Source organism: Crocodylus siamensis, chromosome 11, assembly GCF_052110815.1.
Source record: "Crocodylus siamensis isolate JL-2025a chromosome 11, ASM5211081v1, whole genome shotgun sequence".
Taxonomy (NCBI): Eukaryota; Metazoa; Chordata; order Crocodylia; family Crocodylidae; genus Crocodylus; species Crocodylus siamensis.
In genome coordinates, this window is record NC_143405.1 from 19,122,736 (window position 1) to 19,137,349 (window position 14,614).

Here is a 14,614-nt window from a genome sequence, read left to right on the forward strand (position 1 = left end):
GGGGTTCGGATGCTGGAGAACTGTCTCTTTAAGAAAATGAACCATACTGTCTGCTCTGGTTAATTTCATGTGAGCTCTTTTGGAGCCCTTTGCCCCATGGCTTAGCCTTGACATCGGGGACTGCTGTGAGTGCACTGAGGGCAGGCTGCTGCTGTTTCATTTGAGCAGCCCTGGCATTGGATTCAGGTCTTCTCAAGCCATGTGTGCAGATATCTGCAGGAAGAGGAGGACACGTGTCCTGGATCTGCTTCCTCATGCGGTGGGAGGGTGCGGCGTGCTGGCTTCTGATGGACCTGACCCGACTGCTCCTCTGTTTCTGTTGGCTGCTGGAAGGCTGCAAGTGTTGAAGGCTCCATGTTCTGCCTCTGACCAGGCTCCAGGCTCTCCCATCCCCCTACAGTGGGGTGATATTTAAGCAAATTCAACTCCTAGTGGAGGCTCTGCTAGGGCCAGGGCAGCATTTTGCATAGGGTTTTGGATAATGTGGCTGAGAGAGAATTCTGCCTTGGGGAAGCTCACCCAGTGTCTACCCACACTTATGCCTGCAGTAGCCCAAGGGTGGCTCTCTGGCCCCCTTGGTCTGCTGCTTGAAAGTTCCTATGCATGGCTTATGGAAAGTATTTTTTCTACAGAATAGCCTCCCCAAGTGGACACTGGTGTCACCATGGGTGCTCTTTGCATAACAGGTGATCAGACATCACATGAGCAGCAGCTAATGCCATGGCACACTCCACTTGTGTGTAGATATGGAGCAGACCTGAAGATTTTGCCAGGTTTATAGCATCCAAGAAATACTGAAGGGAAAGGTATTGGGGTCCTTTAAGCTCCATCCTGCCAGGAAAGCCCTGCCCACCTCCTGACCTGCTCCAGCCAGTGCTGGCTGCCCATTAGCCACCTGAGCTCAGTGATATGTTTCTTCAACCCTTTACCTCCTGTACTCTCAGAAGAGTTTCTGTGCCAAAGCAGTGTTGTGGGGTAGTTGTCTTCCTGGGACATAACCCAGTCAGTCCATTTTGTAGTAAAGAATATCTCCCTGCTGCCATAGGAGGCACAGCTATTGGAGACATTGCTTGGAAAGAAGGCCTTCCAGAAGCAAGTGCTTTTAAATGGCTTCACTGTTTCCCTTTAACATTAGAAATTCAGGTCTTGTTTCCTCTGTTGTCCTAAGAAGACTCTCTGGAGAGCTGGTGGGATTGTGGCATCTCAAGCAGGAAGGAAGTTAGCTGGGAGGAGAAGAGGTTTTCATGAAGTCCGTTCAAAACTCTTACATTTTTGGGGGTGGGTGAAATTCATATGGACTCAAATGCCTGAGAAACAGTGGGCAGAAAAGCTGTCTTTGTTAATGGTTCAGCCCCTTCTTCAAATAAAGGCTCTGGAAGCTGCCTTCAGTGCTCACTACCTCCAAAGAGAGCTGTCCCAAAGGTGGGAATGACAAGGCTGCTTTAAAAAAACACATAAAAACTTCCCTCGTAATTTAACTCATAAAACTGAAGCAAATGCCAAACTCCACTTCCACCCTTATTGTTTCCAAGTTAAAAATTGGGAGAAGGTACTGGACTCTCAGGCCTCTGCATGGGCTTTGTCATCAATGCTAATGTAAGGTGAACATGATCTTTGTACCTTAGTCTGGGACCTGGAGATCTGTGTTGTGCTCTGTCACCAATGAGATCTGTATATAAGTGCCAGGTGCTTTTTCCAGGGTCTCTCTGCTGGGCTAGAAGTCCTGCCTGGGTATGCAACCTGCATCTTTCCCTCAGCAAAATGTCTGTCCAGGGTAAAACAGCAAAGCTAGGGCACCTGTTCAGACTGGACTACTCTCTTTTACGGAATTGTGGCTTTTTTTGACCAACTGAAATGCAAGTTCCCAGCCCTTCTGTGTCCCTGATATGGCAGACACAGCCCTATGAAGCAGAAATCCAGCCATAGTTAGGACTGAGGTGACATCACAATTAACGTGGTTACAACATCACAATTAGCATGACCAGCAAAGTGGAGGCTGGAGACAGGATGGGAAGAGTAGGCATTGGTCAAAGGCCTTGTTCTCAGGCAGAGTGGAAAAACATAGCTTGGAATAGGTGGGGGCTGGGGGCTCTCTGTGTCTCCTTAATCTTGTGCTAATAGTACTCTTGAAGGGAGCTGGGTTTCTTGGCATGGGGAATGAGGTCAGAGCAGGGCTGGGAGTGGGGAGGTTCCCATGGATCTGTAGGGCAAGTGGAGTCTGTAAGTTGGTGCTTGAAGGGGAAGCCCATAGAAAAATGTGCTTGTGTAGGGTTGGTGCCACAGGGGGACTTCAGCAGCAGCATGCTAACCCTTTTCCCAATCCTTTCCAGACAGAGTGAACTGATTGGCTGCATGAGCTTTGGAGTGAAGTCTCTCTTGACCCCAGACAAGGTACAGTGAGCAGTCTACAATTGGTGTGGGCTCCTCTCTATAAGGCAGTCAGGGAGTTATGGGAATTTTGAAAGAGCCCTTGCCTGAAACATCCTGCATTTATGGAGGAGGGTGCTGGGGCCTTCTCAGGGAGGCTGGCAGGAGAATGGATTGGAAGTGCTAGGTGGGTGTTCTGCTTTCCAATGGAGGGATCAGGTGGAGGTGTATGATACCCTGCTGTCTAGGCCGGAGCTGGTGAGCTGTACTTTGGGGTGGAGCTTGGAAGGTACCGTCTTGGTTGGGGAGGACCCTAGTCTTGTTCCCAGCACTAATGGCCCTTTTATGACTTCCAAGAGTGCAGAGCAAGGCTGTCAGAGTTTGGTTCTGGAGAGCAGATGGAGAGGGGACTCTGGACCTGGGTCCTTGAACCCCATCTCTGCCCTACTGAGGGTGGGACCTGGAGAGAGCAGAGGACAGTGATAGCTACTCAGTCAGCAACACCTGCTACCATACCTGGTGTCTTATTTGTGAGCCCAGGGCACTTGCTGATATGGGCCCTCCTCTTCCACAAACAACTTTTTAAGGAAAGTGGCTGATACAGTTAACCCCACTTCCCTCCTCCCTACTCCCTTTGTCCTGCCATGCCCTTAATATGCAAAGGGTGTTGGTCTTCTGGAGTCCTGGCCTGGGTAAAACTGGGGTGGGAATGAGCTGGTGGGAATCTGAGTTGAATGAGGCTGAGAAGGTGCTGGCAGCAGAGGGAAACACAGCAAGGATTTGGTGAGCAGGGCTGGGGAGGTTTGAGCTCATATGCTGTGGAGATGGCTTTGGAAGCTCAGGTGGCTGGAGTAACCAAAGGGGCTTTGCCATCTGTTTCTGTAAAGTCATTAGAGCGTATATCCCTGAAGCCCATAGCCTGCTGTCTTGCCCTTTTTCTCTTTCCCAAGGTGTTGGTCTAACCCTCTAAATCCCAGATGATATCACCACTCAATGCTTTCCTTGTAAGGCTCTGGGGCTTTGCAGATGGTTAATCCTCACCACCCCCAGGAAGCAGGGTCACAATAAGCCCCATTTAAGAGATGGAGAAAGCGGGGTGCAGCAAACACAACTCAGATTTCCAAACAAAGCTACTTAGTTGGCTGCCCAGCTGTGGGAGAGCAATGGGGAAGGAGCAGATGGATATGGTGAACAGGGGCAGGCCAGCTTGTCAGGGGGGACTTATGGCCCAGTCATGCAACTCCCGTACACATTGCCCGGGAAGATGGTGACCTGTGTTCCATGGGGCTGGGATCCTCAGCTGTGCAGAAACCTGTTTCTCTAGCTAATAGTTAATGCTAGTAAAAGAGCTTTGGAAGGGAGACCAAGCCTCCTGTCTTAGGGGTTAGACTCTACTGTCTAACTACTGTAGACCCAGAGAAAATCTGCACAGGGCAGCTTATCTTATATCTATTATGGAAGGGTTTCTGCCACTTTCTTCTGAAGTGTGTAGTCCTGCATTATGAAATCCCAGACCCTGAGCATGAATTTGAACTGACCTGATAATTCTTATGTCCTAAGACCCAGCTTCTCCCTGAGCCCCACTTCCTGCTCTGCACCCCTGGGTTTTGATTGTTCTCTATCCCTTGGGTTAATTCCTGACCATCATAGCCACACAGGGATGCACCACCCAAGTTATTTGTGAAGTTATCCTGAAACAGTCCCATGGTTTCCAGCCAGGAGCATCCATTCCTGCTCCATTGCTTGATAATTATGATGCGCTTTTGCTAACCCTCTCACCAGAGGGGGATGGGAGGCGACTGCTACCCTTCTCACAGTTGCTGTCTTATTACCATTCTGTGCGCTGGAGCAGACACGGTGTGGGCTGGGCTAGCAGTAGCTTTATTTCCCATTGTAGACTCAACACAAAGGAGTGGGCAGCGGGGAACACTGTCAAACCAGTGCTGCCACAGCCTGGCTGCACTGTGGTAATACAGATTTAAAATACACTGGTTTTTTCTTTCCACTGATTCCCACCTTTGAGTCCTGAAAAACACAGGAAACACTGGAATTGTCCAACTTATCCAGTGCCCTGTTTCTGGCAGTGGCAGAAGATACTCTTCAATATAAGCAGTTGTGGCATTACCTGCCCACAAGGAAATTTTGTCTTAGTCCCTGTCATGTAGAGATTTCATTATTGGATACTGCCTTCAGTTCTGGTGGCTGCACGTCAAAAGGGAGCCTGGTAAATTCAAATGGATTTAGGAAAGCTGGTGAATGTTTTGAAGTCTGTGAACTTGGTTTATTGCAACAGATTAAACACAATCAATCTAGCTGAAATCTTTGTAAAAATAAACTCTGGCTTAGCCACTAGCTCTGGGCTGGATGTAGGACTATCTGGGGAAGGTTTTCGGGCTTGTGTCATACAGGAGGTCAGCCTGCGTGATTGAATGAATGGTCCTGACTGTAACATCAGTGAATCTCAAGCCTCAAGTTTGCTCAAGTCTAGAAGCAGGAGGGTTTAAGTTCCTTCCAAAGCCCTTGTTCTCCTACAAGAAATTGCTCATCTGCACTCATCCTTTCTGGAATCTTACTGAGCTGTGGCAATGAATTCTATAGGCTAATGGCAGCGTCTGAGCTCAGCGCTTGGGGGCAGGAATGTGTATCTGCACGTGCATGTGCGTGCGTATCTTCCCCCACTCCCTCACACGTGCATATTCATACAGTGCCCTAAGGGAGGAGTCTGGAGGTTGATCTGAACACACAGCTGGCACCACTGTGGTTGGCCAGAGCTATCCCTAGCTTTAGTGCCCTATATGCTATTGCAGGAAACTCTTTGAGACAGTTTCCTGCTTGCTGCCTGCTTCCTCTAAACAACCCTTTTTTCATGGCTTGAGGGAATGAAATGCCCAGCGTGGTTGCTCCAGCATGCTTGGTTCGCTAGTAGGGTTGCCAACTCTGCTTGAATTTATTCTGGGAGGCTTCCAAAACACCAACATACTTGCAACACACAATGCAAACATGCATAGACTTTATATCAGGAAGGCAAATGCACGTTACTATTAGATTTTAAAAGCCCATTGGACTACCATATAAATTGGATTCAATATTTAATATTTATTTTAATGAATGCCCTATCATTTATCTCCTGAATGACTCTCAGCAGTCTCCTGAAGATTTATATCTAATTTCTGGAGACTCCAGGGCAATTCTGGAGGATTAACAATCCTGTTTGTTGGGAGGGAGCCTAGCTGCAGTACAGCTAGTATTTCCTACCCGTGTTGGTGAAAACTGTTGTCAAAATTGGGAAATATCCTTTCTAGTGATAAAGTTAGAACCATGGTCTCTTTGTTGGCACCCAGTAGATGGCAAGTGTGATGTGGGCCCAGTTCTGGCAGGGACTGAGCAAGTTTTGCTCAAGCCACTGTAGAGTTTTTAGAGGTTTCAGTAGCAGTGCAAGGTCACTACTACATGGTCATAGGCATCGACAATGTGTAAGCGTTGCCGGTGGGGGGGGGGGTGCACTGCCCACACTGCTGCTGAGCACTGGCTCTGACTGGTCTGCAGCCCCACAGTCAGTGCAGAAATTGCACGGTTGCTACTTCCCCCACTGCTGCTGAGCCCTGACTTTGGCTGTGCTGCAGACCCATACCTCATCATTGGTGCAGAAATCCTGGGGGTACATGCAGTGACCTAGGCCTAGTCTCCACCTGATGTGACCCCTCTGGTGCATAAAGAGGCTGAAGCACATCTGGAACTCCACTTCCCTAGAGATAATGGCTAGATCTCCAGGTCAGACTCCTAGTGGGGGCATGGCAGGAGAAAGGGGATTGGGCCAGATTGCTTCTTTGCTCTGGTAACGTCAAGATGCTAAAAAAGTCATCTGGGCAATGTGCAGTGAGACATAAATTAAAGGAGCCCTGAGATTCACTGGTCCCTGGCCAGTTCACTGGTGCTCCTTCCCTTCTGGTCTTGCTCCAAATACAGTTTGGCTAAACCCAAGAACAAATAGCTAAGGTGAGCAGCTATGGACGACATCCCTAGCATTGGGAGTGCCTTGGGTGCTTTCCGTGGGTAAGCTCAGCACGCTCCAGCACTCAGAAGCATGCTCTCTGCCACTCCTATCTGCTCTTCTTTTGCCCTAGGAGATCAGTGGCTGGTACTACCTCCTTGGTGAGGACCTGGGCAGGACTAAACACCTGAAGGTGGCCATGCGGCGTCTGAAGCAGAGCAGAGGTGAGTCTCCCATGGGAAAGTGTCCTGGAGAGATTATGGTCCCAAGAACTAGTGGAGCATAGAAAGAGAAGGAGTCTTGTGCCTTGCCATCCTATGATTGAATGGGGCTGGGCCCAGCTGGGTGCCAGATCAGCGGAGCCTCCTGGCCCTGTAGCTGTACCTCCAGGGAAGGTGTGGAGCCCTGTGACTATGGGTGATACTTCTGTCTGGTGACTCCACCAAGTCTCCTGCTGAGATGTGTGGAGCTGGTGCCAGCTGGAAATCTCCCTTAGTAGCTGCCAACACTGCTCACCACCTAAGTGCTGCTCCCAGCTCTGATGGTGGGAGTCCTTCTTAGCACATCAGTACAGCTGGAGCTGACATTTGGAAGAAGGAAATGCAACAGTGGGATGTTCTGGGAAAGATGCTCCTGGGCTGCTGGGGCATCATGTGAGAGGCCAGGATTCTGCTGAACTCCCTAGTCATATGCTAGCCCTGGGCAGGAGTGCTCCCAGTAGTCCATTCTCTCAGGCAGCAGCTGCTGCTGGTATCCTGACCATCCCCAAATCCGTTAGCCCTCTAGCTGTTGCAAGGGATTTCCTGTTCCTTACTTGATTACTAGAGATCCTTATTTTCTCTGATAAAAAAAAAAAAATCCCTAATTTTCAGATTTATAGAAGTAACCCAAAACCCAAATTTTTCCATGATTAAAATGAAACTCTGTGTGTGTGTGTGTGTGTGTGTGTGTGTGTGTGTGTACATATATAAGGGAGACCAAGCTTCCTGTCTTAGGGGTTAGACTGATCTATATATATAAGTGGTTTTTCATGGGAAAAATGTAGATTTTGGTTTACTTTTTTAAATTTGGGATTTATTTTTATCAGAAAAAAAACAGGAACCCTGATGATTACTCATCACAGGGTGTCAGGGAACATGAGATGAGGTCTCCAAGCTGCCTTTGAGCCAGACCAGTGCTCTGAGGGGACCAATGGGGTTATTCTGGAAATTCCTGAGAAAGTCTGTTTAGTATTTTGGAAGGGGAATACCTCTTCTTCACGCACACAAGGGATTAATCTGAGGGGAGAATGCAGCTTCTCACCTTTTTGAGCTGGGACAGGCTTGAGCTGGGAGGAGATTGGCTTGGCTGCCATATTGTCTGGACCTCAGCATGGAGTTCCCATCTCACTGATGCTCAGATAATGTAGGCCGTGGTAGCTCCTTGGCAGAGACCCAGGCCTGAACCAAACCACCTTGATGTCACTGCAAAGACTGTCATTGATTGCTGTGTGTTTTGGGTTCAGGTCTACGTTGACTTCTCTTTTTTGCTTTTATTTCCTTTAGATGCTGAGGAACAGCCCAGAGAGCTATACCAAAGGCTTAAGCCTGCATAAGAGATAGGTAGTAGAGCAAGGTCAGGGTTGAGGCACTATCACAGGCTGTGAGTGCAGGGCAGTCTTGCAGGTACCCGTCATACCACTTTCTGGTTGAGCAACATAGAATTTTCCCATCCTGGGTGCTCTGTTCCCACAGGACACCGTGGTGGTCCAGGCTGTAGCTGGTGCCTTCAAAAGATTATTTTACCTGGTCACTGTGCAGAGGAAAAGAAGCTATTAAAAGGCTAAATATGCTGACAATATTTGCAGGTCCCAAGAGCTGCCTCTGTGACATGGTGTCTTCCATTGCCTTGTAGAGCTGCTGCTGGCAAACCAGAGAGCTGTGTCGCAGAACCAGGACACTGAGAACATGGAGCACCTCAAGGTAGGTGTGAGACATTCCCCAGGAGTGCCAGTGATGGTAACAGAGTCTGGACACATGTGGCACATTTACCCTGGTGTTATTTACCTGTTTTGTACAGCAGTGTAAATTGCACCAGGTTGCACATCAAACAAATGATCAGGTCTTGTGGGGTAGGCACTTGTAGCAGGTGACATTGTAGGAATCTATTTGTACTGAGCAAATGGTTCCCTCAGAGTAGCTGCGGACATATGAAATTTATACCAGTGTAGTTTTACCCTTGTTTTTTTCCAGGTAATTTTACAGCAGATTCAAGTCAGTCACACTGTTGTATGGTTGCATGCCAAGTGTTGGGTATAATGGAATAAATCCTGATTATACTGGTATAAACATCATGAATCCAAGGCCAAAGTCAGTGGTGGCAGTAGGGGATGAGGGTACAGGGATGGAAGCAGGTGTAATCCCTGAAGAAATTCAAAAATAGTTGGGGAGACAAAGCATTAGAAGGCAACTCTTTCAGAGCCAAGAGATGCAGAGAGGGAGAGACAGGAGGGGTAGCTGGTGTCAAATTAGCAGGGAGGTTAGACTAGTCTGCGTAGCTACATGGAGAAAGGTTGTGAAAGGTTTTTTAAAAGGTAGGGGGGGATTCTGACCAGGGTATTAGAGTTAGCCATCTATGAGGGCTTGGTTTCTAAAGACAGAGGAGCAAAAGTGACTTTGCTTCATATTAAGAGAACAAAAAAAATACAAGGTCAAGTCTTCATGAGATATGGAACAACTACAGCAGTCATTTACTGCAGAGTTGCCTACAAACATCTCAGTGTGTACACATGCAGGGCTATTAGGCCACAGGAAACTAATTAAATCTGCCACGTTAGTACTTGTAAATACAAGTACTATCTCGTGGCAGAGTTTTTTTACTCTTTAGCAATGCATAGTGTAGATGCTATGCATCCTGGCAGCTAGCCCCGCACTGGAGCACACTCATGCCCCAGCCAGCCTCTCTACAGCATGTTAAGCCAGGGTAGAGCAGTATTGGGCTGGCAGGCTGACACCTCCTCTGCCCCCCGCCCCCCAGTCCCCTGCCAGCCAGGGCTGCTCTGACCTGGTTCAGTGTGTTGCAGTCCTGGGTGCATGTGTAAAGGCAGCTCTCAGGAACAATAAACTCTGGCATAATGTGCACTAGAGTTTATTGCTGCACATTAGCAGCATGTGTAGATGTGCCCACAGTGCAGTGTGCGTGTGTGTGGCTGTTTTTTTTTGTGGTTGGCTGCATCTGAACACATTATGGCTGCTATCTCAGCAGCAGAGGAAGGCAGCTCCTCTCCGATTAGTCCCTTTATGTGCTACAGTTTTTAAAACCAGTTTTGGAGCCATGAAGTGACTCTAAACACAGTTCATGCCTTGCAGTAGCATGTTTAGTGCAATGCCCAGGGCAGCGGAGTGTATTGACCCTACCAGCAGCTCAGGCTGGTCCATGGCTCTTCTTACAACAGGTCCAGCACTCTGTTTTCTTGCCATGTGGACAGGACCCCAACCAGACCTGCGTAATCAAGTTGGCAGGCCCTTCTTCCCCTTTGCTGTCCATGTGGTAGGATCTTTCAGAGTACTTTCCCCTGCGTGCTTCTGGAGCTGCTCTAAGGGCATGTTATACTTCAGACAAGCTCTCGTATGCCTCTGCTAAGACATGGTGGGATAACCGTGAAGATTTCCCAGCATGCACTGGTCTACACCCATTTAAGTGGTGTGGCAGGTAGAGAGATGCACGGGGCCAGTTGTGATGTGGCTGCGAAGCATAAAGGCTGTAGTAGGGGCACAGTTCCACCACTGTGAGGGGTTCTCTAACCAGGTCAGATGAGAGAGTTATACCAGGTGATAAAAATAATTAGTTTGTGGCTGTAGCAGCAGGGTCTTAAAGGTACAGTTCAGAGAAAACAAGTCCTAACAGGCATGAGCTACCTACCCCATGCAGCAGGGCAAGTTGAGAATGTGGGACATGTAGAAGGAAGTGGAGTAATATGTGCATCTGGAGGCATCACGTCGGAGAATGGGAAGGCCATATACAGGCACCCGGCTGGTTCAGGGAAAGGGAACGAGCTTATATGGATGGCTTATTTCCAGAGGCTTTCAGAGAAGCCTCATCTGCGTAAACAGAACATGTCCTTTGTGGAGAGCACCCTAGTGCAGACTCCTTCAGTGCGACTGCTGATTTATCTGGATGTTCTTCAGTTTCACTTGATGTTTTTTCAGGGGGTGCCGAATGAAACCCTTTGCTGTCCAAATGCAGTGTCTGGGATGGAGGCCTCTGTGATTTATAAGGAAAGGCAAGGATGGGAAATGGCAACACAAACACGGGGCCCGCATCGGAAACTGGGCTCAGCAGTCCCGTGATTTATCTGTGCCGAATTCCGCTTCGCTGCTTCCCTCAGCTGCATTTTCAGTTATTTGTTTTAAACCAAAGGATTGAGTTAGACAAACAAACCCAGCGCCCACTCTCCCCTCCCTTCCTCTCGCACAATCACCATGGACTTGAAAGATGGCAAAAATGGGAGAGGAGGAGTGTTAGGCTCTCAGCATCAAAGTGGCAGGGCAAGACGATGCAAACCCAGCAGGCTGGCATAGCTGCTTCACACCCGCACCCTGTGCTCCTCCAGAACTGTGCTGCCCTCTGCGCCAGGAGGGGTCTGGATGCTGGATAAACTCCCTTCCCTTCTCTCAGCTTGAGCATGGTTTCCTTTAGTAGCTGCTAGATCAGGCGACAATGAATGTGACCTCTGGGGCTTGGTTTGCTTGAGTTTCTGGTAATCCTTTGCCCTCATTTCTGGCCTTGTGAAAGTGTGTGGAAGGAGTTTTCTCTTTCCTAAGTTTAGTTGCAGTCTAAAAGCATTCCTCAGTGACCTAGGTATATTAGCTGCCGCCATATCTTGGGATCCACTGTACGTCTGAACTTGATGGAGAGTTTTACTTTAATTCTGAAATTAAACCAATTGAACTGAACTTCTAGCTTTTTTGTCTCGCTTTCCCCCTCCCCTCTGTAAAAACACACGTCAGTAGTGTGCAAGGATGTGTGCGCACATCTTCTGTGAAAACGCATTCTTCACTGGCTTCCTGAAGCAAAAACCCTTCTTAGCCTGTATCTTGAAATTAGTGGAAGGAGCCTTTTTAATGAATTGCAACTCCAGCAGCCCGTGCCTGTGAAACGCCACTTAAACCTCCTCAAAGTGTTTGTGAGAACATTGCAATAACAAAGTACTCTGTGCCTCTGAAGAATGCAGCGGGAACAAAAGCCACATCAACAGAGAAAGGACTAGGGAATACTAAATAGTTGACAGGAATTTTAATATAAAACTCTCTCTCTTCCTTGTTGCTTAGAGTTTTCAGGAAGCCCTCTGGCTTATCGTAAAGCGGCATACGGCACAGACAGGGGCTTGGGAGGTGAAAGGTGGCTTCCTGCCATTCTTCTCTGGAGCTGGGTTCCCATGGGCGGTCATGCCAGCTTCACTGTGGCTTGTTCCACACTGTTGTGATACAAGGAGTCTAGGATTACTGCTACTTTGGGGGATTTAATTTTCATGGGCTAACGGCGTGTTTAGAGTTTTCAATCATGAATCGCTTCAATGGACTCTGCAAAGTGTGCTCGGAGCCGAGATACAGACAGGTCTGTGTAACTGGAGTCAAACCTGAATGCAAGGGAATGTGTTTGGGTGGTTGTGGGGGTGTCTCTTGCAGTTAGGCAGGAGTGCTTGGCTGGGTTCTTTCCCACTTCTCTGCTTGTGAATGTGTGCCGGTGTTTGTTGCTAGGGTTAATTTGCCAACGTTGTTATAGCAAATACAATTAAAACATTTTCCTAGTAGGTATCTGTGTCTCTGACAGATGGGCTTATCTATACAATGGGTTGGCTCCTCTATCAGCCTGCCCTAATGATCTGAGTGTTAGTGCTCTCACTACTCTGCATGCATTGTGCAAGCACTGAGCTGAGAAGTATCATCCCAGTTTACTATTTATCAGCGGAAAGGAAGGCACAGCAGACCAAAGCCTCTGACATTTCAGTGCCGTCTCTTTATAGAGTGCAAGTGCATTTGAAAGAAGCATTTCTAAAACTAGTTATGTTTGACAGTGACTTGGCTGTTACAAAAAATACTCAAGCACAGTAAAGGGAAGTCTCAAATTTTGTCTGATCTGGTTTTCCACGGCTCTTTGTGATGGAGCAAATCTCTGCTCTCATAGTTTCAGCATGGCTGTGGGGGGGGAAGCTGTCTTGGATTTTCTGACTCTCATTTTGTCGGTGATGGGTTTCTCGGCCTGCTGCCAGACAGGCCTATGTGGCACCTGGCTTCTTTGCTGAGGTCTCATGTTTACCTGGGATGATCTGTAGTTCTGAGGCTAGGGCTGGAATTTTGTGGGGGATTGTGTATGAGGCCTTTCAAAACAATGAAATAGTTGCACAGTCTACATGGGGAAAAAGAGACAGCAGAAGGAGTCCTGTTAGTTAAACATGTCCTATCCAGTCTGGGTTAGCTGAAGGGTGTTGCACAAGAACTCTCTTTTAGTTTGCAGGCAGCACTGGTTTGCTCTGACCCATGTCTTGGGCTATGTTAGTTCTTTTTCTCTCAAAGCCATTGGAATCTGAACACCCTTGACACCATATGACTGCACAGGTTTGGTATCTCTACCCTCCAGGTTACTGGTGTCATGTGCTACCCCTTGCCCCTGTTCCCACTTATCTCTTGGTTAGGGTTCATTCTGTCCCTCTTTGCCCACAGTGGCAAAAATAGTATTTCTAATTCACCACTGAGGGTAGCAGTGGCAGAAACTGTCAAGTACTAAAATAGGCAGGGCCTCCAGCATTTTTCCTGTGGTGTTGTAAAGACTCCAAGCAGGACTTTATTCAGTAGCAAAGCATCTGCAATTAGTAGTTATCTGCTGATTCTCTTGATGATGAGTGATGTAGAGAAGGTTTCAGCTCACACTCACAGCTGGGCTGGCTCTGCCGGCAGCCAGAGGCAGAACTTGTCCGTACTGGTGAAACCCATGCATCTGACTAGCGGCTAGTCAGGACGCAACTTGGCAGGATTAGAAGGGGAGAAGGAGCCATTTTCATGTAGTTTCTCTTTTCTACTCTCAACCTGTCTAGAGGGGTTGCCACTAAGTGACATAAAACCCCCTTCTCCCCTCAAGGAGTGAATACATCTGTTAACAACGCTGCAATAGAGCACAGGATGAAAAGCAAACTCGGAGGCCCCTCAGAAGGATGCTGAGTGCTGTTTCTGGCCATGTGTCTGGTTTTAAGTGGCTGCTAGCAACACTTTTTCAGAACAAACCTCCCTCTTACTTTCCTGCCCTGTGGTCAGACTGAATGGGGGAGGTGATTCAAACCTGAACAACCCTGACAGCTTTTTATGTATCCACCACAGGCCAGAAATAAAAGGAAAAAATTACTCAAGGCAGAAGGACAGGGCCTATTCTTGGCAATGTTAGTGGGAGGACATTTGTCTTTTGAAGTCTATTGCCATGCAAAGGACATTTTCAGATGTGAGGTACTGCATCCCAAAACATCTTCACTTTGCTATATATAAAGAAGATTGAACTAAATTTTCTTTCTTCAGCTGCTCACATGGGATTCCTCCATGGGATAATTCTTCCTTGTGGCTGTTTATTTTAAAAAATCAGATTAGTCAAGCATTTTTCCCCTTTTCTTTTCTGGAAAACTGGAAGCTTGATCAGCTTCTTTGATCTAAGTACTTATAAGAACTGTGACTCTGAGCTTTCACTGGAAGCTAACAATCAAGAATTAAAATTTACCTTATGAATAAATGCTCACAGCTTCCAGGGTCAGAATGGAGGGTGGTGTATGTAGTTTGATTTTTGCTTCTCATGAAACAATATTAATATGTTATCCATTTGCATAAAGACTCATTTAAGCCATGTCCTAGTTAATGTGCTTTTTTTCAGGGGGGACTTTTATAGTGACAGTTGCTTGTTGTCTCCATATAGTGTGTGCAACCCTCTCCAGTTGGATAGAGAGGCACTGTATTATTGTAGGTGTTAAGTCCTGGGGCTGTGCCTGGGTGAAGTGCTGAGTACTTGCTGATCATACCTGCTAGCTGTCTTCCCATTTAACCTGCTGACTCTGTTTTCAGATTACAATCCCTCGAGGAACGGATGGGTTTGGCTTCACAATCTGCTGTGATTCTCCTGTCCGTGTGCAGGCTGTGGACTCTGGTAAGACACCCAACCATTCTTATGCACCTCTTATTACTGTAGTGATTTGAAAGGGATTTACCGCTCCTTTTTGCTTCCTTGTGTTTGGCTGTGCCT

At 47.7% G+C, this 14,614-nt stretch overlaps 1 protein-coding gene across 3 annotated transcripts in view; it reads left to right on the forward strand.

Moving 5' to 3' along the window:
- The window catches only part of RGS3 (regulator of G protein signaling 3), a 155,237-nt gene that overhangs the window by 26,740 nt on the left and 113,883 nt on the right, over positions 1 to 14,614 (forward strand). For 2 of the 3 annotated variants that reach the window (XM_090021713.1, XM_090021714.1), the window contains exons 1-2: positions 11,807 to 11,953; positions 14,437 to 14,518. In XM_090021713.1, coding sequence (XP_089877839.1) covers positions 11,900 to 11,953; positions 14,437 to 14,518 — 136 coding nt within the window. In that variant the 5' untranslated portion in view covers positions 11,807 to 11,899. Of the gene's footprint in view, positions 1 to 2,330; positions 2,392 to 6,491; positions 6,583 to 8,251; positions 8,320 to 11,806; positions 11,954 to 14,436; positions 14,519 to 14,614 lie in introns of those variants that run through there. The other variant, XM_090021712.1, reaches the window with a different exon arrangement.